Source organism: Xiphias gladius, chromosome 5 (genome assembly GCF_016859285.1).
Source record: "Xiphias gladius isolate SHS-SW01 ecotype Sanya breed wild chromosome 5, ASM1685928v1, whole genome shotgun sequence".
NCBI classification, from domain to species: domain Eukaryota; kingdom Metazoa; phylum Chordata; class Actinopteri; order Istiophoriformes; family Xiphiidae; genus Xiphias; species Xiphias gladius.
The window spans coordinates 19,042,475-19,070,196 of record NC_053404.1 but is presented as its reverse complement, the minus strand read 5'-3'; the positions used below and the strand labels follow the sequence as shown (position 1 = coordinate 19,070,196).

Genomic DNA, 27,722 nt, shown 5'->3' with positions numbered 1-27,722 from the left:
ATAAAAGCATAGGAATTTATACTAAGTACATCATGGCCATTCAGGTGTGAAACCTACTGTAAGCTCAGCAATATATGAGAGACATTTCAGGAAATCATGTTGTAGAAACTCAGCAGGTCCATCTGGTCCGTCTGGGGACCGGGCTCAGGGGCTGGCCGGGCATTTTTCACCTTGACTTCAGATATTTCACTCCATTTCACGCAGCCGGCTGCTTCTGCAGCCACAGAGAGAGGCAGTCACTCATCCGACATAGAGTACAGTCCTCCTCGGATTTAAATTGCCTGTATTTTATGGTTTACAGACTCACCAGACCATAATTACTTGCCTTCCAATCATGAAAGTGGAAGTGTGAAAATTACCTTGCCTGATTGATTTCCTGGTCGGATTAAGCGTTTACGCTGATGAAGAAACAAATCGTGTAATGAAATGTATCAACGGTGCGTCAAGTGCTGAGAGAAATAAAAAAAAAATGAATACACAAAATTTCAACTCTATCCTCCACGTGTTCATGTTAAACTTTAACTAGAGCCACACACATCAATCACTGCACTGTTGCTTATTGTAACAACGTGTAACATAATAGTGTATGTTCTCAGTTCAGTATTACAGGATCAATTTTTAGTGTCTGCGCAGCTTTATGAGACAAATTAAACAGAAAATAGAAAATCAAAACACTTAAAATTTTACCTCATTAAATATTAAATACAATAAGGAATAGGCAACAGAGTGACACAAATATGCAGCTAGTGGAGAGTCCATGGTCGACAGAGTATCAAACACAAGCCTGAAATTTTCTCTGGGCTGTTAACTCAAACCTGGATAAGGACACGGTTCTGCACCGCAACCCTTTAAACCCATTTATTCCATTATCGAGCACTGACTTTTCAATTCCCCCAGATCCAAAGAAAGGGGGTGGAAAGAGACAAAATGAAAAAAAAAAAAAAAAGTCCCTGAGGTCTGAAGAAGCACGGAAGGCAATTCCAACATATTGTCGACGAGGATGAGACTGGACGGGGCCGGAGACGAGCAGGTAAGACCGCCCTGCTTTAAGAAAGAGATCACTGAAAACTGAAATCATAATCTGATTTTCCGACTGTGAAACAATGTCAGAAATTTGGTGGGGGAAAAAAATCCATGGGTGAATTCTATTAATAGGGCGAAATGCTCAACTAGCAAACTGAATCCAAGCATCATTTGGTGCAAAACAGGAAGCCAAAACATATTGCTCAAAGTCACCCTGACGAAAAATCACCGTGATGTCGTACGAATCCTTTTCCTAAATAGCCTTCCATTTTTTTGATCAGCAAGCAGTTCAGCGTTTTGCTAATTTAATCCGGCCTCTGAATTGAATTTGTATTACAACCATAGTTAATAACTTGACATTCCGCATATGACTCTGTGCTATTTAGATAAGTGATGAGCCTTCTCTGGACACCCACACGCTTCCGTGCCAAATTGCCCCATTGCTCATAATAAAACCTGTGTCTGAAAGAGTCGCTGCTGTTATATTTTATTGGAATTGTTATTAATAGGACGATCAGAATATTAAGCCAACACCATGCGGAGAGATAACACGGGGCGAAAAGAGAATCATCTTTGGGGAGGATTCGAGAGGAAGGAGGTCTGAAATGGCGTTTGTGCCACGGCTTGTAAATAAAAGATTAAAGTTTTGACTTGGCTCCAACTATCGTATCTCTCGTGGCCCATCTCAATTACTATAGTGGCAATTTTATATGAGAAAAGAGGCGGTAAGTACACTCTGAAGAGGAGTCGACGTGGAACCCCCTCGAGGAGGTTTCTCTTTTTTAATACATGGAGGGGAATGACTGACACTTCAGAAAGAGAGCAAAAATTCCTAGACGCTGAAACATCACAATATGGTGAAACTCGACCCACATCTTCCGCTGCGCTGAGCGTTAAAGAAAAAAAAAAATGTGGTGAGGCACTTCAATCAATCACGGCTGGAGAGCAATGGCCCCGCGGCAGATAGAGCTTTGTACACGCCTGCTCTCATGTTTACATGGAGAGAGAAACGAGTCCGTCCTTCATTCGTGTGACCTCTTTGGTTTTGGTGTAAAATTGTAAAGGTGCAGTGCAGATTAAAGTTATTTTTACATCTTTTTTTTTTTTTTTTTTTACTTTTTTTGTGTGCTCACACCAGCTTTTTGGCTTTTCTGTGTTTTTTTTTGTTTGTTTTTTTTTCCTATTTTTTAAAGAAAACAAAGATTCAACTGTACAGTTAAAAATTTTATTTTTAAACATCCAATTTTGATTTTTACATTTTAAAATTCACACTGAAGACCCATAAATCCTCGGAACAAAAACGGTGACCCCCAGGAACAAAATGTAAGAGCGGAGGGAATTGTTGACATTTTCTACAGGGCTACGCTACATGTTCTGTCCCTATAGGGTTTGAATAATACGGGCTTTTAAATTCCAATCAATGCCAATATTTTAAACCCTGGTCGGGCTAAACTAAACTCCAGCATTCTACAATTCCTCTCTGGTTTTTCCCCACAGGTAAGAAAACATCCTCACCAATCAAGCTCAGTCTGTCAAAGAAAATCTTCAGGAGATTAATCTCCTGTTAAGCAACAAAAAAAAAATAAAAAATAAAAAAGCTCAGTGGTCACAAAATATTCATTTAATGAGAAGTCTGCAGAGAGAGATTAACTCAACTCAATACCGCATTCAAACAAACAGTCTGTCTGGGACAGAACAGATGAGGGACAACGCTCCCTTTGACTAATGGCCTTTTAAGCTGACTTCTGCCTGACGCAGAAGGGCAAAGTAATTCACTGACACCAACAAACAACTCGACCACTCACTCAGCCGAGAGGGTGTTTCAACCAAAACGCTGAGACATTAATCCAAGGCACCTCCTCCATTAGCCCCAGCTTGTCAGAAGTGAAATTGGAGTGAGAAAAGCCCACTTCACTGGCATATAGTTAATTTCATGCCGAGCTGAAGAGAGACGGGGATGGGCAGGGAGTAAATGCTTCAGGTCGAGGACTTCGCGGCACTCATAAACGGCCGTCTATTAGTTTTGGAATTTAATCCCCCCCCCCTCTCTACCCTCCGTGGAGTTTGCTTTGAACGGAAGGGATGAGTCGAAGGTCGGAACCCCTCTTCTGTTTGACCATTGATCTGAACGCCGGGCCAATACAGCGGCGTGTGATCAATGGCAACCTCGGTCAATCGGGTAGTGCAGGCAGGAGGGGCCAATACGGTGACGGATGGAGGAGCGCGAGCACTGGGTTTAATAATGTAAAGGCTCGTCATGAGGCAACTCAAGGTAAATGGCAGCAGGACCAATTTCCCACGGCAATGTCAGACACCGCCTGCTGATGCGGTTTTCCTGCATCTGCTCCTCTTCAGCATCAGCCACTGCTGCAAGCCGGACAGATAAATGGACTTCATCCAAATTTAAAGAGGATTAAAAACATTAGCAAAGTAAAAGAAAAATAAATAAATTTTAAAAATTAAAAAAAAAAAGGGGAGTTTGTTCAAAGACTTCAGTAGACATTGAGGACTTACTTTTATCTGGAAACCCTGACATTAAACATGAAATACTTTGCATATGCTGACTACTACACCGTCTAGTGCTTTGCAGTCAACTGCTCGGTGTTTGTGTTTTTAAATCAAATTTCTTTCAGACTTTTTTTTTTTTGCATTTCTCTTTCCGTCTTGTTCTATTTTCTCACACTTAAAACCCATCGGCCCGTGAACACAAAATAGCAACTTACACTAAAGTGTCATTTAAGATTTTTAATCGAAAACTAGCAAAGCAGTTTTTATCTTTACCAAGCATAATTTACGTAACCTATATGAAATTTGTTAGGCATTCATAGATATTGTGGAAAATGATTTGTAGTATATTTTATTGCGATTTAGTCTTTAAATTTGAGATTATGGCCTTTTTTGTTTTGTCTGGATTTTAAGCACATGAGCGTAATTATTGCTATTAAAAACAAATTGAATATTTTCAACACTATCAAATGTAAGCATTATTTTTTTTTCCCCCCAGTCCTAATTTAGTGATACATCTTCTTTTCATTTTCCAGTCTGTACTGAATTTGCCACAAAAAAAAAAAAAACACATGCCTTCCTAAGAATAAAAATGCACCAAACCATCTTTGCAGAATGGCCCAATTTCATACAAAATGATAAGTCTCTTTTAAAACCCGTAATGTGCGCATTCAGAGTTTCTGCCATCACTTTGTGTCCCTTTTCTGAAATCATTCCCAGACGTGTGCCAGGTCGTCATATTGCTGCTTGCAGCTATGATTTCCTTTAGCCTCCACGGCCCCCCGTGACCGTGAACTTTCTACCGTCAGACCCTCAGAACCTCCGAATCCCTCTGGCCGGCAGCCACGCAACAGCTATCGACCCCGCAGGCAGAGCTACAAATCCTGGAAGTGAGAAATAAGGGAAGGAAAATTCCATGCTCCGACACTTCACCTCTTACAGAAGTCATGATGGATTTTTTTTTTGGTGTTCATCCACTTGCCCTCAACCAGCTGTACCTCGGCTGTTGTTTTTCCTGCTTGCACAGAGCAGGAGACAACTCTTTGGGTTCAGATAGGCAGGCGAGCAGTAAGAGAAACTAAAGCATTACCATTCAAGGAAGAGACAAAATCACTTAGTACAGCTACTTACTCGAAATGCATCTTGCAACTTGTTAATGAATTATGATCTGTTGAGGCTGCTGTGGCAGGAGGAATTTCTATTATTGCTCTCTGCTCGTTCTCCAGAACCATTTTCCGTCAAAATCTCCGAGTTGTGCAAACTGGTAAGTCTAGACAGAGGCATTGCTCTTTAAATCTTTAGGACTGACACTACAATCTGATTTGTTCTGTTATCCAACTAAAAATATCTCGGTGTGATGACTCACCGTTTAGATTTGGCTTAGTCTCTTAGGAAAAACCTTCTGTCGGTACAACAAACAAAAGGGGGTCTCCGAATTACAAATGGTTCCACTGTATTCTTGTGTTTTCAGGTTGGGACTTTTCCTTTAAAAAAATTATTATCACCTGTATATTTTAAAACTGATCAGGTGTGTTTTAGAAAATTGGCTGCAGGTTAAACAACGTCAAAACCCTCGGAGTTGAGCCTCTGAGAATACGGAGCGTTGACGTAGCATATCAAATGCGGCTCCGCACCGTGGGTCCAATGCTGAGGGCCACTGGGGCGAAGGATAAAGAGATGTTGTGTGAGCAGACGGCAGATAGTGCCGCTGCACTGCTGACAGGTACAAGTGGGTGAACAGAATGGTAGTTTGGGGGGGGTGGGGGAGATGCTGCCAGTCAACCATCCCCTTGTTTCCTTGTAGACAGGTCCAGATGCGCACCCCCCCCAATACCGATTGCATCCTCCACACTTTTCCCCAGAGATTGGAAGAGGGTACACAAACAGGGATATGCTATGGTGTCGAAGCAATACCCCCCCCCCCCCCCCTCCAGCTCCTCCTCTGTGTGCACACTGCCATAAGCACCATGGGGATATTGAGACAGACATATCCCTCCTGGATGAAAAGGGGCATTCCAGTCACACAGGCCCCAAAGGTAAACGTGGTCTGAGTTAGCAAGCAGCTCCTCGTTTATTGTGGAGCAGGAGAGAGCGACTCGAAGGCACCATTTCAAATCCAAAAAGCAATAAAGGGCAACCGCTCTGTTCACACTTCTGACAAGCTATTTGTGGCTCTAGCAGGCCATAAAGACATATGCTTATTTGCTATTGTTTGTGAAGCCCTAACAAAGTTTGTCCCTGTAGAGGTTACTGTGGTTTCCCTCCAGCTATTTTCTTCCACGGCGCGGCGGCGGCGGCGGCAAGCGTTTCATTTGCAGATATGAAGCCCTGACGGGGCTCTCACCTTATCATTCATTGTGTGTGCACACGATTCTGCATGAGATAAACCTGAAATCTCTCTCTCTTCAATCCCTGGAGGTTTGCGACGACAGCGCTTAGATCTTCGGTATTTTGTTAAGGCTAATATCGTGCACATTGTACACTGCAGTCAACAAGGAAAATATTTGCAAAATCCTATAAAAAGAAAAAAAAAAAAAAGGCTTTTTCATCCTTCATTTATTAACTATTCCACTGGTTTCAACCTGCAGGCTTCGCTCTCTTTCGATAAGAACCGAGCAAACACTCTGCAGAAAATAATACTCCCAAGTTTTGACATGATCCCTCACTCCAGGTGTCATTATATCTCGGTGATAAATATGCACAATAAAGTGAGGGCATACCGCTCTCTAATGATAACTGAGAGCTGGCGCAGTTAGGCAAACTCCTCAGACACAAGCCACCGCAGCACAAGCACAGATAAGGCATATTCATTTGTATTGCTTTTCTGTGTAAGAGAGACATGTAAAATGTCAATGACAAACTTGTCCAGACGCCATTATCTCGGTCTGGATTCCACAACCCAGCCGTAGTGAGGCTGAGCGTGGCGCACCCACGGCTGCACAGTCATTTCAGCGGGCGCACCGCAGAAATGTTGATATATTTCCCCAGGGACAGAACGGCTTTCTCTACTGCAAAAAAAAAAAAAAAAATCCTTTTCACAGAGCACATTTTGCTCAATTTAGCAATGAAGCCACACAGCCCCAAAATTCACTTCCCAGGCAGTGAATTTCAACGAGTGTCTTTGTTACAGTGAAATTTACATGGAAATAAGAGTTAATTATGCTATTATGCTGCAGTGTTATTCCGGATATTAACAGATGTTTTGCTGGCACACAAAATAAGTTCTAATAAACAACTGCTGCTGCTAGTTCTCTTTCTAGGAACAATTCACATTCTGCTCTTTAGTTTGACTACTTCTTGAAGAGATGCTTTGTTTTCATTTTACAGTACAGTGAGGGTGGATTAAAAAAAAACCATTTTGACAAGTACATCTGTCGAGTACTGAGCTATTTAGCACTTAAAAAACCCCAAAACATTGATATAAATACTCCATTTGCATATCCTAATTAAAAAAAATTCAGCTAAACTAAGTCCATTATGCTGGAACAAGTTTTCATAGAGTTTGTGAGTTTGTGTTCTCGACTTTTTGTCTGAGGAGAGGGATTTTTTTTTTTTTCCTTCTTCTTCTTGCTTTGGTACATCCCCTGAAAAGTCAGCAATTTCCAGGGGAGTTGTCGTGTTGCAGAAGGTGGCATTTCCAATAATTACACAGCAGCCGATTGGCCTGGGACACAACTGCACAAACACCGTCTTCCGGGAACTGACATGAACACGCTCCACTGAAAAAGTCAGAAAGAACGGATTCACGCGAGCAAACACCCATCAAACCTCATTTAAATCACTGACTTTATTACCGGCTATTATTGTTCAGCAGAGACTTGAACTGCACAAACTGGCTGTAACACAGTAATCCTGAATATTTTGCAAGATATTGTGATCGTGATTATGAGGCTAATAAGCCACGGCATTATGAGTTCTTCACAACCTCTGCTTATCTATGAAGAGCCAGCTGCGCACAAAGACCCTTTCTCCGCAGTGCCCTGTTTCAGAGAGCACAGATAACTGTTCTGCTTACGTAGAAAACAAGCTTTTATTATACTTTAAAATTCTGTTTTATTCTTATCATGTTTTAGGAAAAGGGGGAATCGCAAACGGAGGGAAAAAATGAAACGACGTTACCCAACTGGCGACACGCTACATGGCTAAAAGTATGTGGACACACGTAAATTACACCCATGCGTGATTTTGTCGAGCATCTCATTCCAAAACTACCCGCATTCATTTGCCACTACTATTTCCTGCCCTCCTCAGTAGCCTGGCTGCAGGGATCTGCTCCCATTCAGCCACAAGAGCATCAGTGAGGTCCAACGCTGATGCTGGATGATGGGACCTGGCTCGCAGTCTGTGTTCCCGCTCATCCCTGAGGCGTTGGACCGGGTTGAGGCCACGGCCCCGTGCAGGCCTGTCAAGCTCCTCCACACTGGACTCGGGAGAACTGTTTCTTTTATGGACCTGGCTGTGTGCACGGGGGGTATTAAAGGGCCTTCCCCAAGCTGGTGAGAAAAAGTAAGAAGCACACTATTGTCTAAACAGTCACTGTATGATGTGGAATTAAGATTTCCCTCCATTAGACGGCTTCAGATGAAAAGCACACAAAAATATGTGGAAACGGGTGTCCCTATACCTTTGGCCACGTAGTGTATATTTGAATGTGAAGGGGTCGCATGTCCATTTGAATGTGACCACTACCACCGTGAGTATATATGATTACACACGGTTAACTGTGCTACTCTTCCGTGCACTACTCCCAGCAGCATTTGCAAAGGGGCATGCGGCAACAGCGTGCCGAGAGCGAGGGAGCGAGGAGAAGCAGAGCCCGGTATTTACAAAGACCGACTTGGCCTGGGGAGTAGCGAGAGAGAGAGAGAGAGAGAGAGAAAAAAAGAAAGAAAAGAAAGAGAGAAAGAAATAAACTTGGCATTGACTCATTTCACTGCAGCCAGAGTGCCAGCTGAGAAATATGGCTGCTGTCCCTGGCACTGAGCACTTTGACTTTGAGTCAGAAAGACACACACACAAACACACACTCACACATAAGTTATGTTTCCATTAAAATACTGCAGGTTTAAAGTGGCAATCTGGAAGATCTCAGTCCCGGCTGATTTGGCAACACCTGCAGTTACTGGTGGTAACGGCGAATGCGGTTTAATACGACAGGTCACAGCATTCTGGGGGCAGCAAAACAAACTATTGTCGCTATTTTTTTTTTTTTTTAAAAAGAGGCCGGGCAATAATTGTCCTAGTCCATCTTTCTGTGAGCAACCACGAGCTGATATTAGGCCGCACAAGGCACGAGTCTGCGAACAGCAGGGCACAGTGAGAGGAGTTGGTCACCTCGCTGAGAAGTTGGAGGTGGGCAGCCTGTCGCCCGCAGCTACTCATCCGACAGCTCACTGTGGCCGCTCCTTCGTGTTCCGCTACTCCCTGCAACATCTCAAACGGACCTGCTCTCCAGAAATGCCCAAAACGGCCGCTGTCTTGTTTTGTAGACGCGTTTTTGATGAACGGCAGCGGTAAGTTCAAATTTCACTGACTAACACACACACAAACACACACACTGAATTTCCTGTGACGACTTCATAATAAAAGTCGAATCGTCTTTCGCCAGTTAAACGCTTTTAATGGGAACCTGCAGCAGTAGGGAATGTTCGGTTTGCACTAGCAGTAACTTAACGCAGCGTTTTTTTTCCCAGGAATGTCGCCACAGACACCCAGTTCATAATACTGCAAATATATAAATATTGCAATACTTCCATCAGTGGGCCATAGGCTCAATCACCATTGTGTTAACTCATTTGGGGTGACAGATAGTGACTTTTAAAAAAAAAAAAAGGGTGAAAATCTTTGAGATGCCCACTTTAAGTCAAGTTTCTCAAAAATAAAACGTGCATCAATACGTTTCAATCAGCTACCTTTATGCAAATAACTCATTGTGGCATTTTATTGCTGCTTCCCACCTAACATTCTTTTTAATGAATGAATATATCTCTTTTGTTCCATTCGTACCCTGTGGTGTTTTTAAATCAGCCATTATGGCAATAAAATCGCCGTAGTGGCAGGGGCTGCCTATGACTGAGCACATTTTGATGTCAACATGACTGAATGACACCAGCTAATTAGAATCTGTGCCAACTTTAGCAAGCTAGGCAAATTAGCTTCCATTAGCCTGGAAAGCGGTTAGCCTAGCTTGCTAGCTTCCACTTTTGCCAGTGGAATACAACCTTAGCTGTGCAACCGGTCCTCCAGGTGCTGAATGCTGTAAAGGGACAGATGGCTTGTAGCCAACAGTACGTAACCACAGCTATGGTGTTTTAACAACACCTGTCTGGAAAGGGGTGGGCGGCAGTGGAAATGGGGGGCGGCTGTGGGCCCAGGAGTCGCTCACAAACTGGAAGGTCGGTGGTTCGATTACGGGCTCCTCCAGTCCGTATGTCAAAGTGTCCTCGGGGGAGGTACCAAATCCCAAACTGGTGTGTGAGTGATTAGTGTGCATGTATAGAAAAGCACTGTATGAACGTGTGTGTGTGTGTGTGTGTGTGTGTGTGTGTTTGTGTGTGTATGTGAATGTGGCATGTAATGTAAAGCGCTTTGAGTGATCGATAAGACTAGAAAAGTGCTATATAAGTGCAGTCCATTTACCATTTACAAATGTCACATCAATTGCCCCAAATGGAAACCACCAACCAGAGGCTTAAAGCGTGGACTCTGTTTCCACAAGTATGTCCAACAATACTTTTATCCTCTTTTGGAAAAATGGAAAAAAAATGGCAGTGTCATCGCTTATATTTCCTTACACACAAAGTGTTAAAAAATGAAGTGTAAGGAAACTTCAAATCAACCAAAAATGTCAACCCTGCTCTTGGTCCAGCGTTAGATTTTTTTTTCCTACTATACACTGACTGCACCAAAGCTTATATTCCACACATCTATGCATTTTTAACTTTTCCTCCTAATTACTTTTGTGTAAACTTTTTGAAAGGCAATTATCTTCTTCCTCCCCACCTCTGTCTGTCTGTCTCTCTCTCTCTCTCTCACACACACACACACACACACACACACACACACACACACACACACACAAACTCAGACATACTATTTAAATTCCAGAGGCAAGCTTTGATCACCAGTACATTAGCTTTACATTAGAAACAGTCATTAGGGGGACATCATCCCCACGACCAATTTCCCTTCAGAAAATAGTAGCGCTTGAGTGTAGTGCAACCCACAAAGGACCAATGAGCCACACCAAACTTGATTATCCTTCATAGTAATGTCTTATTCCTCCTGGCCAAGCCTTTGTAGATGAACAACTCGTCTTTATATTAAATGCGCCATCTAGGAAGGGCTAGAAACTAGAGTGGATTTTCAAACATCTCTTTGAGGACGTGCGCCCCGGCGGAGAAAAATCTGCCAAAATACGAGTTCCACGCGTTCAGTCGAGGCTGTAGAGAAACTTCCAAGGCAGGCGTTTTAGGTTTGATTTTCAAAGAGGCACTTCTGAGGCTGCGGCTATTTGGTTTAGGGCGACGCGCTACACTATCACGGGGAAAAGTCTGAACATTTTCAGACTCTGGAGCTTAGAAATATTGAAAAGTGAAACAATTCTTTTATTGAAAATGATTTGAAAAAAGAAAGCAACCAAATACTTTCTTAATGCGCAGAAGAACTCTACCCATCGTGAAAGAAATCCTCTCAAGTATTCAGAATGAAAGGGATGAGCTGAAGAGGCCACATCTCCAAGGAGAAAGCAAAGCTCCCTTAGCATGAATACTTCATCAACATACCATATAGCTGAGCAGGGCTCATTTTCAGAACATAAAGCCTCTTGATCACCAGGCCCCCACCATAAACGGCTATCAAATGTGCCGCATGACAGTTTTATGAGAGCATAACGGCGGCCATTTTGTTGCTGGAGGGTTTCAGGGAGCAGATGTGAGTGAACTTCAAACTCAGCAGGGAGCGAGCAGCAACGTCCAGCTGACAGTGGGCCCAGCCTGCCTGATGTTTGATTAAGAGGCACGTTGACCTTTCCGAGGCTCCAGGGGGCGCTGAGATACACTATCACCTGTCAAGCCTGCGAGTCAGAGCCTTCTCATTATGGCCCAAATCTATCAGACTACTCAGCAGCTTTCTCACTCTTGTTCGCCTGGAAAAATTAAATGTCATGGGTAGAGGAGTACGCGTTGAGGAAGATGTCATTGAAAGGAGGGTGTCAAAGGGTAAATGAGAATATTGGAAGGTGTATTTATGGGGTTATGGGAGGAAGGAAAAAAAGAAAAAGAATAAAAGAGATCATGCAGGTTGTGATGTGGTACATCCCTGCAAAGGCCCAGTACTACTAACAGCCTCCTCAGTGCTGTTGTTGTGATTCACATCCTAAAGCCAAACGTCGAGCTCTAAAACAAAGATCAGTCACTACCTAGAAGCTCAAACTACTCTCATACCATCTATGATAAACACAGGGGAATCTTCTGAGGACAGCGCTGATACCTTTACCAAAAGATTGTACAGAAATTGATGGGCAGGAAGAATCCGAGACGAGTCAATGCGGTGTGATGAATTGCACCCGTATAGCGGCACTGGGTGTGCGCCTCTACTGTTCATGACAAATTGGCCATGTCAGACAGTAGGTATTTCCCTTACAATCAATGAATACTGACAAAAATCGCTGCAGAGGCCGGCTTTGAGTTTAAATTCGAGAGAAAAGACAGACAGCGACTCAAGTAAGAGTCACTGAGACCCTTTTTTTTTTTTTTTTAAAAAGAGTAAATGCAGACTACAGCTGTATCCTCATTATTAAATAATTTTTTAAAAAGTGATTCAAAAGATCTGCTTTTTGCTACTAGCGCCCGAAAATTAAAAGTCTGCACGATACAATCTGCTTAAATATCATTTTAAAGCTGCCTTAACCAATATATAAATATTAACAATGGATCACATGACTACTTTTATCACCTGACTCTCTCAGCTCTATAGAGCGTCTTAGCGTCTTTCAGCTCATTGTTTTGGTTTTCAAGCGGCAACTCTAACGTTTTGGTTCAGTCCCTCCGCTGCAGTAGTGTTGTTTTTGACTGTTTTCGGCAAACAACCTTCGGCAAAGACCTACTGTTTGCAATCTGCCCAGCACCAAAGAGCAGAAAGAACAAAGTTGGCGACCGGCTGGTGAACACAGTTGAGCATTTGGCAGCTAAAGAAAGACAACAGCTCCGATTCTGCAGCATAGATTTTAATAACTTAAAAAAACTGTACTTTGTTACAGGAGTGTAGTGCTAAATTGGAGTACTCCTTTAATGCAGTAATAATGTCATTTTTTTAATAATGTCATCGTTTTTTTACAGCTTTTTATTCTGTCTCCAAAAAAAACTAGCTTTTACTTGTGGCAGCTTGCGGCAGTATGTCTAGCTTTTACTAGACATACTGCCACAAGCCAAAGTTCATTCTTGACATCAGTGCTCTAATGTTGATATCCCACCCAGTCCTAATGCTGCCGGTGTAAATCTTTCTTCTTGTTCTAAAGGACCTTTATTAATAGGCTTGTGTCTATATGAATGAGTGCAAAGAAGCACCGGCGTGCCGCTACGACCGTACTGTACTGCCGGGGCGGGTACCTGCCTGTGGAGCATCTGCCCAATCAGTGGGAACTGGCAAATGCGCCCGGGATGCTTCTGTAATCTATTAATTCAGCCTCACTGAGCTGCCTGCGTGAGACACTACAGTACAGTGTGTACGGAGGGTGCTCACTTGATCGGTGTGCAATATACAGTCAGACACTAGACTACTGTGTCTGAGCAAAGATGTAATATTTCAACTGTTGTAGGTGGGTGTGGAGGAACTGTTGGAGAACCCTGCAATAACTCAAACACACAACATATGAGAAATGCAGCTAAGAGGTATTGATTACTGTTGCTTATTACAACATTTCATCGGTTAAAAGCGTTTGGTGTTAAATCAGCTTCCAGATTCGCTGTGTTCACCTTTTTCTGTTTTTAATTTTTCTTCCTTTTGTTTACTTGCTGTACGACTTCGAATGATGCAGGCCCTGTAAACCAAACTTACTTGACTCACCGTGGCTGCTTGATGTGTCAGAGGTTTGATAAGCTCAACCCCAACCCTGCAAAGTTACAGGCTCCGGCAGCGGCTGGGTGGGGGGCATAATAAATCCTGAAAGAAATGTATCTCCGCACGTTGAGGATGCATTTCACCTCATCTTGACTCTCCCTCGCTGCATTTTATTACACCGGCTTTTGCAAGTAGGAGTAACTGCTGGCTATCCGATGCAAAATGTTTGTCTACTTATAACCATTAAATGTTACATTTTGAGGCCTTTTATTGTTGTTCTTCTGGGATTATGTTCTTGCTCCTAATGAACCACGTCGCTTGGAGGACAGCTGAATCTTTTTGTTGTTTTTTCTTGTCTGAAGAAACCAAATTAAAATTCTCCAGAGTTTGAAAGAACCTGCTTCAAAGTATGCATTGCATGATTGGGCATTTAGTATCACATCTAATGTGTAGAGAAAATGGCGGTCTGTGAGGCATTTAAAAGGCCTCCAATTAAATCAAATTAATCCCTAACATCCCTGTCATGATTAATAATATATTAGCTACACAAGGCGCAGATGCACAAGAGTTAATTTAGCAGTGCAGAACATTCTCCCAATGCAACATGAGGTGATATTCTTCTAATGTTTAGGGAATACACAACATTCCCCTCTACAACAGGTGCTTTTTCATTTTCTGTCTGGCAAGCTTTAATGATCTCATTAGACAGCCACTCTAACCGGAGAGCTGCCTGTGGCACCTCTGCCACACAACAGGGAGTACAACAACAGTACAGAACATGGAGGCTGGACATCTGTCTGATGTCACAGTTGTAACAGAAGCTGCTTACAAGATGGACAAGAGAGTACTAGAAAAAAAGGCTAATTGAATTTGCTGTGCACGGCCATGCACAAAGCCCTCCCTACTGCACAGAGACTAGGGAGGAAAGCTAAGAGCCCTTTCAGAGTGAGTTGTACATCATTACCCAGAATTCTACAAGGCAGTTTCCCAAACTTCCTCTGCCAAGAATCAAATGGCACAGATTAATCATAGGTTGCCTGATGGCAAAAGGCAGAGAGAAAATAGTCCTATGGGTGGATCATAAAGCTTCTACAACAGACACTCATACAGCAGAAAAGCCCATAACACAACCTCAACTCCAGAGCAAAGCTTTGAAGTAAAAGAAAAATTAAAAACGGTAAATGCACATACAAATTATACTTTATCGTCATCGCAAATTAAATAAAAGAGCATGAGATTCCCAAGATCAAACTTGTGTAGATACTTCGCATTTACATACAGCAGCTCATTTTAGAATTCAAAAACGGTCAGACAGAACAAGCCATCTGACTGATTACCCAAGACGGATTTATTGATAAATAAATCAGGAACAAATCTGAATGGCAGTTGAAGGTTAATGTCAAATGAATATCCCAAAGACCGTCCTGTTTTTTAAATTTTTTTGGAAGGGTAGAGGAATTATCAGTAAAACAGTATTTAGGGTACGAGTACTCATTGTGCAGTGTGACCCCTTTCAGGGAGGTGTATAACACACTCGTGGCATTCTTTCTACGCTGGAAATCAAATACCGTTCTGCAAGTCCGTCCCAACACTGCTGTAGACGTTCCCACAAATGTGTTGCACTTGTAGGTCGCTTTGCCTTCACCTTCTGCCCACTCCATCCCAAACCGGCTCCGTGGGGTTTATGTCTGGAAGCTGTGCGGGTCTCCTGTCATTTGAAGCGACTACTCCAGCTCTTTTCCTCTAATGTTTTGGGTCCCTCTCTTGCTGCAGGATGAACCCCTGACCAACAAACCAACCAACCAACCAACCAACCAACCAACCAACCAACCAACCAGTCTGTCTTCCTTTGTTACCTGCTCTTTTCTCACCATTCTGGCAGCAATGTACAGTCCTACTTCCTGCACAGTTTGTTCCAAAACTGCTTTTGTACAGACAGAGGGTTTGTAGGTAATCAACAACAAGTTGGGGAACCTGTAGGAATTGTTTGCATTTACTTTCAAGGCGTAATTAACTTCCACTGCTGCAGGAAAGCTTTATGTTAACCAATTTCTTAATCCCTGAAAAGGGCCATTTTCTGTGTTTTTTTGGGGTTTTTTGTTTTGTTTTTTTACCTTGGGCAGTTGCTGCTTACCTTTGCACCAGTGAAGGTTATTCACTGGACTGGACCTGCTTACATTTCAATAAAAACTGGAAAAATTGGGGTGATCTAAAACTTTTGACCGGTACTGTACATTATCATTGGTAAAACACTCAAAAATATCATGATGATTATTTCAAATCATCAGCCGGCTCAAGTGATTAAGCATTAAGCCGCATGTTGATATTGTAACTGGTTTGAGATGAAGTTAACTGCATGTCTCATATAAATATAGTGGTGTAAAAAGTTCCTCTGACATGTGGTGCAGTAGAAGTATAAAGTAACATTAAATGGAAATAACTCAAGTAAAGGACAAATACCTCAAAATTGTTTTGCCTGTGCCTTGTAGATATCATTGTAAGCCTGCCGGTTCCACTAGCTTTTGCTGTTGCTGAGTCCCAGTGAGAAAGATGTTTATTCGCCCAGTCTGACAGAATGTGGCCAATCTTGTCAGACTTTTGGCCGAAGCGTTTTCCACAGTTTATTTTGTAATGGGTTTCCAAACTCCCACGTCAAGTGTGGTCCACTTTGAAAGTCAAAAACTTGGCACTGAACCTTTTTTTCGCCCCTTCCATCTGCCCCCCTGTCTGACAGTCTGTCTCGGTTTGCCTCCCTCCATCATTCACCTAAACTCTTCTCAGGTGAACCTTCTCTGACACACTATTTCTGCATTGAAAAACAGAGCCTCTCAGGATCTCTCCACATTTTACCAACCCTATACCCTACAGTATCTATCTACGTCTACGTAAATATCTAAAACATCTATACACACACAGACACACACAAACACTGTAGTCATGAGGTGATTTCAGACATACTGAGTCATCGAGTCGTCCGCTTGCTCACTCTGTGCACACAGTCTGCCCGTGAAATGCAATTACAGTCAATGCCATGAGTAAGTGCTGGAAACCAGCTTATCATGTCAGAGTCCTAACAAGTGTTACTCAGGGAAATCATCATTAATGCCGAGCACAAAGGCAGAGTTCGTCTGCAAGGGGAGGAAACAGGCCTCCATGAGACAAAACTGTCTTTTATTTTCATAATCTTGAAACCCTTCCTCTCATTGTGGATCAAGATAATTGCAGTGAGAGAAACGGGGGAGGTTATGATTCTGATATATATATATATATATATATATAATGTGTATTCATGCGTATTATACACACAGATCCACTTCTGGCATCATACAGAGGGCTGAATTAGGCTCTAATCACAATGTGGGCCATTTATTATGTCAACTCTGCTCATCCAGATCCCTATCAGAACATTTGCAGAAGCTAAATTGACTATACGAGCCAGAAAGCACAAAATATTACCTAAATTGTCCCAATATTGAGTTTCATTGCCTTTTGCACAATCAACATTTCAACTGTGTTCAAGCTTAAGCGACCATACTGACGGTTTTGGATGTTTTACCCCATTAACTACAAATTGCATATACAGTTATTGCTGTCCCATTTCCATTGTATACCATATGATTTTAGATTAATTTTCTTCCTTGCAGGCAGTTTCCATTAATTTCAGTGCACTTTATGAAAATCAACTTGCAGAATCTTGAAACTTGCTTCAGATGTGTAATCCATCACCACGAATGTTTCTTCAATCTTTATTTTTGTCAAGGTTATGCAGTAGGCTGTGAGAAGGCACTTACACTGGTATACTCCGACAGCAGCAATTGTTTTAATATTACAAACGGACAAATTTACATTTTGTTTTCTCACATCTTTGTTTATTCCCGGTGCTTACGATTTCTTTAGCTGCAGACGTGGATCGTGAATGTAAACTTTTCTAGCTGACTCAAATCTTGGAGAATTTTTTAACATGCCTATAATATATATATTTTTTTTTAAGTGGCCCGTCCTTTTAAATGCAAGCAGGGACCTTCAACCAGTGTCCTGACTGCCCACCTACCTTCGCTCTTGTTGAAATTACCTTAGTGTATTTGGGCAACTGTCCTTGGTGGTGCAAACAAGTCTGCTCAGACATCTAAAATCTGACAGACTGTTGAAAAAACGAGGATTAAGGAGTTTTACCAGTGTAAAACCAAACTTTAAAAAAACAAAACAAAAAAAAGCAAAACAGAAAAAAAAGACGACATACAAATGTGAGTTTATAACAGTGCTTTGGTCTAGACTGAAATAACAGCTATTAGAGTGACTACCATGACGTTTTGTATAGACATTCATGGTCCCCAGATGATGAGTCTTACTAACTCTTTGGTGATCCCCAGACTTTTCATCTAGCATTACCAGCAGGTCAAAATCTTCCCTCGCATCATCGTTGGACTGACACGAAATTTATTGCATCACAACATCCCGTGGGATTTTTGGTCTCGACAACAATTGGATAGATTGTCATGAACTTTGGTGCTGACATTCATGTCCCGCTCAGGAGGAATTGCGATAACTTTGGTGTTGTTGTCCGATACTTTGGTTTGAATACCTGCAAAACTAATGACATTCCCAATTTGTGTTTAAAGCCAATACCTTTTGTAACAGCATTACCACAAGAAAAATAAAGTCACTTTCACAAGCCGAAGGTGTGTTTTTATAGCTCCACAAAGCCAGGTCACATCTTGCAAGCTCATGTCTGGGATGTTTGTCCAGTTTGAAGGACCAACGACAGTCTAGCTAGTGGTGCATTTGTCCAATCAGGTGAACAAATGGTGTATATGTTAGCTTTCAATCCTATTCCCCTTTGAAATTCCCTTTTATTTAAGTAAATACATCCACAATTATATTTTTCAAGACCAAAAGAAGCGAAACTGTGGGCTAGCAAATTGATGCTAAACGATTCCCGGGTAGGAAACATGTCTAAAATCTCAAAGGTACGCTTTGGGGAATGGTCAATAGTGATGTGAAGAGCACATTGAACCATGGAAACTACTGGAATGGGCTTTTAAAAAATACTTCTCAAACTCCTCTGACTCTTTATTTGTTCACTTCCTCCTTCGTGACTCTATGTGACATAAATAAGATACAAGATACTTTTACCTGGATTCGCTTCATCAACGTACTTCATGAAGCGAGTCTGTGTCACTCATAAAATGCACACTGACTGTTCACTGAGCACACTGGGCCTATCTCAATTTCACCACGACGAATAACTACATATAAAAACACAGAGAAGGAAGAGATCAACACGGCCGCTTGAACCAACCCAATTACTGCATCTCCTCATAAAAGACGAACATCGCAGCAACTACACCTTAACAAGCCAGGTCCTCAATCTCGAGATGCAAACAATGTAGGGATGGATGGGGCAGGCCGTATGAAATATTCAGCTACTGTATACTCGTTATTTCACGGGAGCACTGAGCATGGTGTAGCCTGGCTAAGTGGTGATTGATTGCTCGGGGCCGGGGAGAGGGTGCAGACAGACAGAGACGACAGATACTGTATGCACAAGGAGGGGGAAAAAAATGCATCTGGATATCTGAAGGAGTCTGTGTGTGACATTTACATGCGTGAGGCGGTAAACTAAACACAGCACACACAGTGTGATGACATTATGGCAGGTTTAAGGAAAATTTAATTATCACCTTGGTGTGAGTAAAAGAAATGGGGCAACAACAACAGTTAAGTACAGCGTGCTGGGTTTCTACCAATGTAGGTTTGATCGCCAGCAACAGTTAGTTTGAACAGGTAGCCTACTAATGGCTGCATATTCAAGCCAAAGCAATACAATCACTCATCGTTTTCTCTGGCATGTTTCTATTGGCAGGGTGCAAAAGCGACCGAAGCAAACTGTGTCAGGCATACGCAAACTAAGAAAATGATTTATTCCCGGCGGCTTTTAAAGGCAGGATGAAACACTTGGAATGTATTACTGCCTTTGACTGAAGAATAAGCGCTCACAAAAAACAAACTGAAAACTGAATTAATATAATGTGAAAAAATAAACGATATTTCACTGTAGCTGTGTTTAATGTAGCTGTGGTCAAAGAAGAACTTGTAATAGCAGTGGACAATTTCCATCCTCTGATATCCAGTATCTTACAAAAACACCAATATAGTACAAATTATCATTAAACTCGCAAAAAAACCAAACATTCCCTGGTTCAAGCTTAATGGTTATGAAGATTGGCGGCTTTTCTGTGTATCATATCATCGTACACTGAATATCTTTGGGGCTTTGGATTGTTGGTTGGACAAAACAAGACATCGGAAGCGATCACCTCGGGCTTAGGACATTTTAACACGCATTTTTCACTATTTTATGATATTTAACGGACCAAACAATTAATTGAGAAAATAAACGTCAGATCAAACGTAATGAAAATAATTGTTAGTTAAAGCCCTAGTACAGCATCAACACAGGATTAATGAAGAAAAACCGAATAGCTTGGAAAATGTGCTGAAAGGGCTGGGTAGTCATTCAAATATCACTGGGAAATAGAATACAATTAAAGTGGTGTTAAGTTTTTATTCATCAATCTGTACTGGCAGTCACAAATGCTTCTTGACAAAGTTGTGACTGTTTGTTAAAATATGAACCTACCGCCAGCAGCCCGTTAGCTTAGCTTAGCGTAGAGACTGGAAACGGGGGGGGAAATGGCTAGCCTGGCTCTGCCCAGTGCTAACAGCCCTATATTTACTGGTGAGATGTGAGTGTGGTACCAATCTTCTCATTTAACTCAGGGAAAGAAAGTGTATTTTCCGTTTTGGTGGTCTGTAAATGTCTTCACATAATAAAACCAATCAATTTTCAAAGTTAGAAATTAGAAAATGTTTGAGAGCGCAGAGATCCGTGATACTCATAATCTACATTGGTAGGATTTAATTACAAAACTGTCTTGCCATTGATTTTCTTGGTTTGAGAATAACACGTGTAGAAATTCTGTTCGCTTTTAACAAAGCCCCACATTTGCTTTGTGGGCCACAGTGAGAGCACGATGAGTGTTTTTGTTCTGAAACAGAGCACAGGCTCTGAGGTGACTCCTGAAAGCTAGATGTTTCAATGTCAGCCACAGAGATGTTTAAATGACTGGTATTGATCAGCCACTCCATCAATGCTCAATTACAGTTATTTGTGCTTTTTTTTTTTTTTAAAACCCTTCCCTGAAACTCACAAACAGATGAACAAACAGGTACATAATCAAAAACAAAAAGTCTCTGTTTTTTGGCTTCACATGAGACAAAATAAAATCCGACTAACTACCGTTGTCATAAGATTTCAGCTCCCATGCTGCAAAAGCTGATAACTCTAGCCATCTGCCAGCATCGCTTGATTGCTCGACAAACAAATGTAGCCAAAGGGGAAACACTCAGTATGATGGATTCCAGCGTGCCTAATGAAGTGCCTCTGTTGTGCACTGAAAAAAAAACTGTGGTCTGCATAAAAGGTCGGTATGAATCAAGTCCCCCAGTCCCAGACTCCCGCATTTCTGATTTTGCAACAAGCTAACCCCAATCAAGAACTCCACAAGTACGCGCAGAAACCACAGAGGGCCATCTCACAGGGAAGCAGCCTCATCGACAGCATCAATTTAAGACTACCCACTTCGCAAAGTAGGTTTGTCGAAGCATCTGTTCGTTTTGAATCTTAATTTGATGACCAATAAAAAGGTTAGTGACTAGCAGAATGTAGAGTGATACACACACTGTTATCGTCAATCTTTTAAGTCATTTATCAAGTAAAAAAAACTGATTTTCACTTCTTAAATTTGATATTTAGTTGCTTTATGTCGTTTAATATCATTGCAAATTGTATACCTTTGGGTTTTCAAGGGAAGATGTCGCCTTTGGGGTCTGACAGCTGGTGATGGACATTTTTCACTATTTTTTTGACAATTTACAGGACTAAAAAAAAAATGAATCAGTCAATTGAAAAAATTGTCAATATCTGATAGTGAAATTAATCATTTGCGGCTTTTCTTTCCATCTCAGCGCCGTTGAGAATGTCTTTACTATAATGTGTTACACCCTATTTTCAGACCTCGCTTGATGTTTTTGAAAGCCTCAGATTGCAGCAATAACAATGTCAAAAGAGCTGTGATGGTAATGCTGACTCACTCACTACAAGACAGCGGGTAACAGGTGCACAGATACCAGATGTCTGGAAAATCATGGTGCAGGGAGCAGCAGGCTTTGCACAGCAATCAATATAGCAGCATGCATGCGGAGGTGGACAAACAGCGCTGTGATTTCACTTTTTTCTCTTCACGTGGTTTGAAATAGCCAGGCTTGAAAACAAGTGAAGCGAGCCGCTGACATACCTGCGAGTTGGCCCGCAGCCATGAAGTTTTTCCTATCGAGAAGGCATTAAATGTGTAGCGGAGCGCCAAATCGCGCAGGGTGGTCCTCCGTCAAAATGCGCTCATCAGCCGGAGGGCGGACGAGCAGTTGTAATACAGCAAACAGCTGTCTGACATACAAAACAGACGCAGTATGTAAACAGGACCACATCTGCTTCCAGTCTGTGCTCTGGGGCAAACTTAACAGGCAGCAAATTAAGCTGATCTTCAATAAAGGTGACAGTTTGCACACGGGGCGTATCGCTGTCGTCTGGTGCAATAACTTTTATCTTCAAAATGTTCCACATCTAACTTTTTGACCATCTTCAGGGAGCTTTTAGAGGTTTTCCAATACAGCTGAGCAAAAATTCAATATTGCCGAGTCAATGTAATCGATCAAGTCGACTTTTGGTGGGATCATACTGTGACAATAACATTATCCCAATAAGTAACAAGAAACTGTGGTGCGGAAACGCCAAACTAGGTTTAAGGTAATTTGGAAACACAGTTACCTTTACATTGTTTGTCCACCATTGAACTGGACTGTTAAATGTCCCCGTATATGGCCCAGTATACGTCTCTGTAACTTTAAAAAAAAACAACAAAAAAAACAAATTTTCAATTTTCAAAATTGATTGTTTTTTTAAATTTACATAAACAAAGAAACAAAAAAACAAACTATTGGATGGTATCTCTATCAGATTTTTAAAACTCCCGAATATCGACATAAGTATCGACCTCAAGAATCCAGTACTGATCGGGCTTTAATCTTAATCTAACTGTTAGGATTATACGGTAGCATAATAGTTTACCTACTGGAGATTCTACGATGATGAGATAGTGATTTACTTTAGCAGACGACTTCGTTCTTTTATCACACGGCGTGAACATTTGCTTGAATATTCAAAGGGTATATCAATAAAGATCATTTTAAACCGAAAATACCCAATACTGACTTTACAGTACTTCTAAAAATCAAGGAAGCTTAAAATGAATGCGTGTGTCATGCAGCCGCAGAGACTGAAGTTAATGAGACGACAGAAGCCGTCACTGGGGGAGCACCAGTGTTTACTCGGACTGAAAACTGGACAGGATCCTTTCCAGTTAGCCTTTTCAATGGCTCTCCTCTTCTGCAGAGATACATCTCTCAGTTCGTAATATATATATTTTTTTTTTTGTTGTTGTTTTTTTTTCCCATTTCAGCCCAGAGAAATAAATCATTAGTTGTTCAACAACACTCGCATCTGTGCCCTTGAAGGGGGATGTTTTGCCATTTCAGAGAACAATTAGACACAAACAGAGTGAAAGAGCTGCAAAACAAGTGTTGGAGCTGTTTCAGAAACGGTCTCATGCTTGTGCCAGAAGCTCATACATCAGCAGACGTCAAGCACGCAGAGCCCCCCACACTGTACCGCCAACTGAACGAGTGAGATAATAGCCTAAGTATCCCATGGTAACATCTTTTGCTGCCATTACCCCTTAGGCATCTGAATGCAGACTTGATTAGCTGCAATTTCCTGTGCAGGCCCAACACCTTGAGGCTGCTTTGGCAGCCGTTTTCAAGTACTACCTGTTTCACTTGCTGACAGAATCCCCCAGCAGGCGACAGCAATGTCCAGCCCGTCATGTTTGGTGGCCGGGAATCACGCTGTGCAGATATCTCCCTGTTATCGAGAGGACTTCCCACCGAGACACTGCAGTTAGTCTCCGTCCCATGTGTCGGGGCTTATTGCGCAGGAAGGAATCACTTGGCGCAATAAATCTTGTCGTGTTGAAGCCAAAGCACACTGCCAGCTTTGCAGCCGTGTACTTCCCGTGTTGCCATCTGCTTAAATCAAACCCGAGCGATCAAATCATTTTACGGCTGATTGGTTCGATAAATCAAACGGTGAACCGAGGGATTCAGGCATATGAATACATCAGTAGGGCAACGGAAACAATCAATATCCAAATGGACAACATGTAAGCACGAGAACGTGCTTCAGGGACAACAGGAGACCTTAGAGAGCTACAACCATACCTGGTCGGGTTCTGGACCAAAACACGTGCACCTCCTGCAGAATGTAGTCAGTAAACTGAACTGACAGGTTGTAGATCTCACTGAGGAGGCCAGAATTGGACTAACAAAATTTCACGACTGTGGGCAGCAGACTCCTCTCAAAGATGAAGCCATTACGAAGGTCTTTTTTTTTGCCCCATGGGTTTTCACTGCATGCTCACTGCCTTCCTGCGGGATCGTCCCTCCAGCTCTGGGGAGGAACAGGTTGGAATATCCACATTTTGGTTCCATTTTCAGGAGGAACAATTGGACTACGTTGAGTTTCAAGATTCAAAGCAATAGCTTGACTTTCTGGGAAACTCGCTTATGCGCTTTCTTCCAAATATACAGGATGTTAAGTTTGAGGTTTTAATACCAAATGGGGACAATATGCTGGCCAAGAAATAGTTCTGCACATAACTCCCCCTTAAAACCACAACTTGTCATTTTTACAGCTCGGTTTTTGTACGGATCAAACAGGCAAGATATAATGTGCCAATGAGGGAACATTACACGGTTAGATACGTGGATTTCGTCACCTTTGGACGAGCCAGGCTAGCTGTTTCCCCCCGTGTCCAGTCTTTATGCCAAGCTAAGATCTGGCTGTAGAAGGTAAAGGAAGCGAATCCACTTCCTTTCTTTCGGATGAATATCATATCTTCCGCCACGGTCTCACTGACTGCTCCAGATTCTAACTCAAAACTTGGTAAAATGTAAATAGGACCGCTGCGCAACTAAAATGATACACGTTCGCTTTATATATCCACTCGGCGCATGGCTTACTCATTTGGAAATTGACCCGAGTCCTCGTGATAAGTGTTTACTTTTCGTTACGCAGGGATAAAAGGGAGAGACACGCCGCACACATCTTCCCCTCAAAATAAGGCCACTGGGAGGAAAAGGCCATCTTCAGTGAAGGAACCGTTTAGAAAAGCCTGACTCCACACAGCTGTGTCCCACATCTCGCAAAATGGCCCTGAGTGTTCGCGGAGCACGGCTTATTCAGCTATAAATAAAGAAATCATGGGGCAAAAATCGAAAAAAAAAAAAAATTAACATCAAACGAAACTGCCCAGGAACAAAGCTGGTCTGAGCGGAAAACCAATGAGTCCCACAGGTTAAGATAACCATCAGCAGATGGTCCTTAGACATGACATAAGAGACTATAATATTCCCAAAATCAACAATTTAAAGAACCAAAAAGCCGTATAGAGTCATGGTATTGGCCGACAATATTTCAAAGAGTCCCAAAGGACATTTAGTATTCACTCCCCTCATACGTGCATCCATATAAGCTGCCTGCAGCTCCCAGCAGAGTGACTGCCAAGGTAATATATATCCTGCACCTCACGGCTTTAGATGCCGTAAAATATTAATGGGACCCTCCTTGGGCAAAAGGTTACCTCTGCCCCCACGAGCCCTCGCGAGGCAAGCGACACCAAAGCCGAAAACTCCGCAATCATTACGATCTGCCTCATAAAAGCAGGAGCAAACTTTTCAACTCCTCTTCCCCCCGCGGTTCATAGCCACGACTCGAGTGCGTTAAGATCGGTTGCACTTGCAAGAAGAGGGGGGGGGGAAGGACACGTGAAGCCGAAAAAGGGCGTGAACTCTCAGAAAATCCCCTTCCACTGGCTTCCAGCGGCCGCAAAATCCCGAAGGGCGGACGTCAAAATGCGGTTAAATGTCGAGGCTTCGGACGCGCGTCAAAGCGCATGGGGGGAAGGGGGAACCGGATACTTCCTAAAGATTTTTCAACAAAGCACGAGAGCACTTCGAGACCACCGCGTCACGAGATAGGAAGCAGAAGCCGCCTTACCAACACGTTGCCCTGCATCTTTGCAGTCTCTATCAGGCTCCGCTCCTTCATTCTCTCCTGCCTCTCGCGGCGCCAAACGTGCCTCCCGAATGGGCTGGATTCGTAGACGCTCGTGGACGGCTCCCGTCAGCCCCCTCCGTCGCCGCCAGTTCCCAGCCGGACCCGCGGGTGGTGGTGAGCCAGCTCATAAGTGGGTGGGCTCAACGGAACACAACGGATGGATTTGGCAAAAAATAAATAAATAAATAAGAAAGATAAAGATTAAAAAAAAAAAAAAAGAAGGAAAACAACGCGGGCTTTCTTCGGTTTACTGTTGAAACTGTATATCGGCGCAGCTCCCCTTCCTTTCTTGCATGTAACACAGAAAATTACACAGGGGGGGAAAAAAATCTTGACAGCGAGCAGGGGGCCAAGTTTGAGCGGCTTCTGAGCCACTGTACACCCCCGCTGTTTCTGCTGTTGCGAAGGTGCGCGGAGGATGTTTTGTCCATTGTAGTCCCCCTTCCACATTCGTCACCGGGGAAGTGACAGCCGGCGCGCGTCGGCGAGGAAGGCGTCGGGAGATGCGATGGACGGCGCGTAAAGCTGATGGGTGGGTTGGGAGAAAAAAAAAAAAAACAACCCGACGCCGGCTCGAGCTGCCACCGCTGTGCACTTCACACGCGCCAAGGTCACATGAGCGCGAGGAGGGGAACCCTCCTGTCACGAGCTGCCCGGGTCTGCACGTCTCCCCGTCAGTGTGACCGCGCGCAGTTTTCCTTGCGAACGATGGCCTTTTCCGCGTGCGAGGAAATACTGGAGCTTCAAAAGGTCACGGTCATTGAAAAAAAAAAAAGGGGGGGGGGGGGGTTATTATCCGTCAAGTGCCTGCGAGAATCTAGGGTGAGCTTCCTGAAGGCTTCTCGCTTCCTGCCTGTAAGAAGTCTGGGCCTTTAGAAACTTGGTGTCCTGCATCTAAAGCCCCCAAAACTTTTCTCTCTCTCTCCCCTCAAATCACAGCTCTGCCCGGGACCACGTGCCCGCGACGCACAGCTTTAACGGCACCGAGACGTCGTCCACGGCGGAGCGTCCCACGAGCCGAGTGGGCAAACTTCGGCCGCCCCCCCGGCCAAGGTGGAACCGCGCCGTCCCCGGGCAACGGTCGCCGCGCCCCTCGGATTTCCATCAGTGCCACCGATGGGGAAGGTAATCACGACAGGGCGCTGGTGCATCGAGACGAGTCAAAAACGGCGGACTGGGGGCGAAGGGAGCTGCAACTCACGAGCTACGCGCGGCACCAGTGGAGCTCCAGCAATTAGTCGGATAACAACAAATTAATCCACAACTGAAAAAGTCATTTCAGAGAAAAAGTCATTTATTGTTTTTCGGGTCACAATGTTAAACATTCGCTGGTCCCAGCTTCTGGATTTGATGCTTTTCTTGATTATATCAAACATGTTTGGGCTTTAGACTGTTGTTCAAACACTGTGGGAAACTCAAACAGCCATTTCTAACGTTGCTTTTTTTTAAAAAACACTTTCTACACCAAACGATACATCTACTCATCCAGACAATAATCTGCAGGTTAACTGATAATGAAAATAATTGTTAGTTGCAGCCCTAGTCCCTAACATTTTCTACTTTTGATACACCCATTTAAGACCATGCCACCCCCCCCCAATCACTGCCTTAGTTCTCTCTCCCCAGCTTTACACGGTAAATCAATATCACTCCGAGCAGGTCTCTTCCGAATTTAGACTCTCGGCGTTTACTGCACTGAATGAAAAGCTGTAGCCCCCGGAGGACGCAGCCAGGCAGCCGAGTGTCCCGAGCTCACAGCAGCAGTTCACTGGGAGCAGCATCCCCCATCTGGGAAGCGCACGGACAGCATGTCTCGCATAAATCTCATTTAAAAGTGGCCGGT

General features: G+C 43.0%; 1 protein-coding gene across 2 annotated transcripts in view; it reads right to left on the bottom strand.

Annotated features, from left to right (window-relative positions):
- LOC120789608 (dipeptidyl aminopeptidase-like protein 6) overlaps positions 1-27,722 on the bottom strand; it is a 186,594-nt gene that overhangs the window by 141,796 nt on the left and 17,076 nt on the right. The window contains exon 1 of one of the 2 annotated variants that reach the window (XM_040126397.1): positions 25,820-26,029. The exons of the other annotated variant lie outside the window; for it this stretch is intronic. Within the exon in view, the coding sequence (XP_039982331.1) occupies positions 25,820-25,870 (51 nt within the window). The 5' untranslated portion in view covers positions 25,871-26,029. Of the gene's footprint in view, positions 1-25,819; positions 26,030-27,722 lie in introns of those variants that run through there. 2 annotated transcript variants of the gene reach the window in all.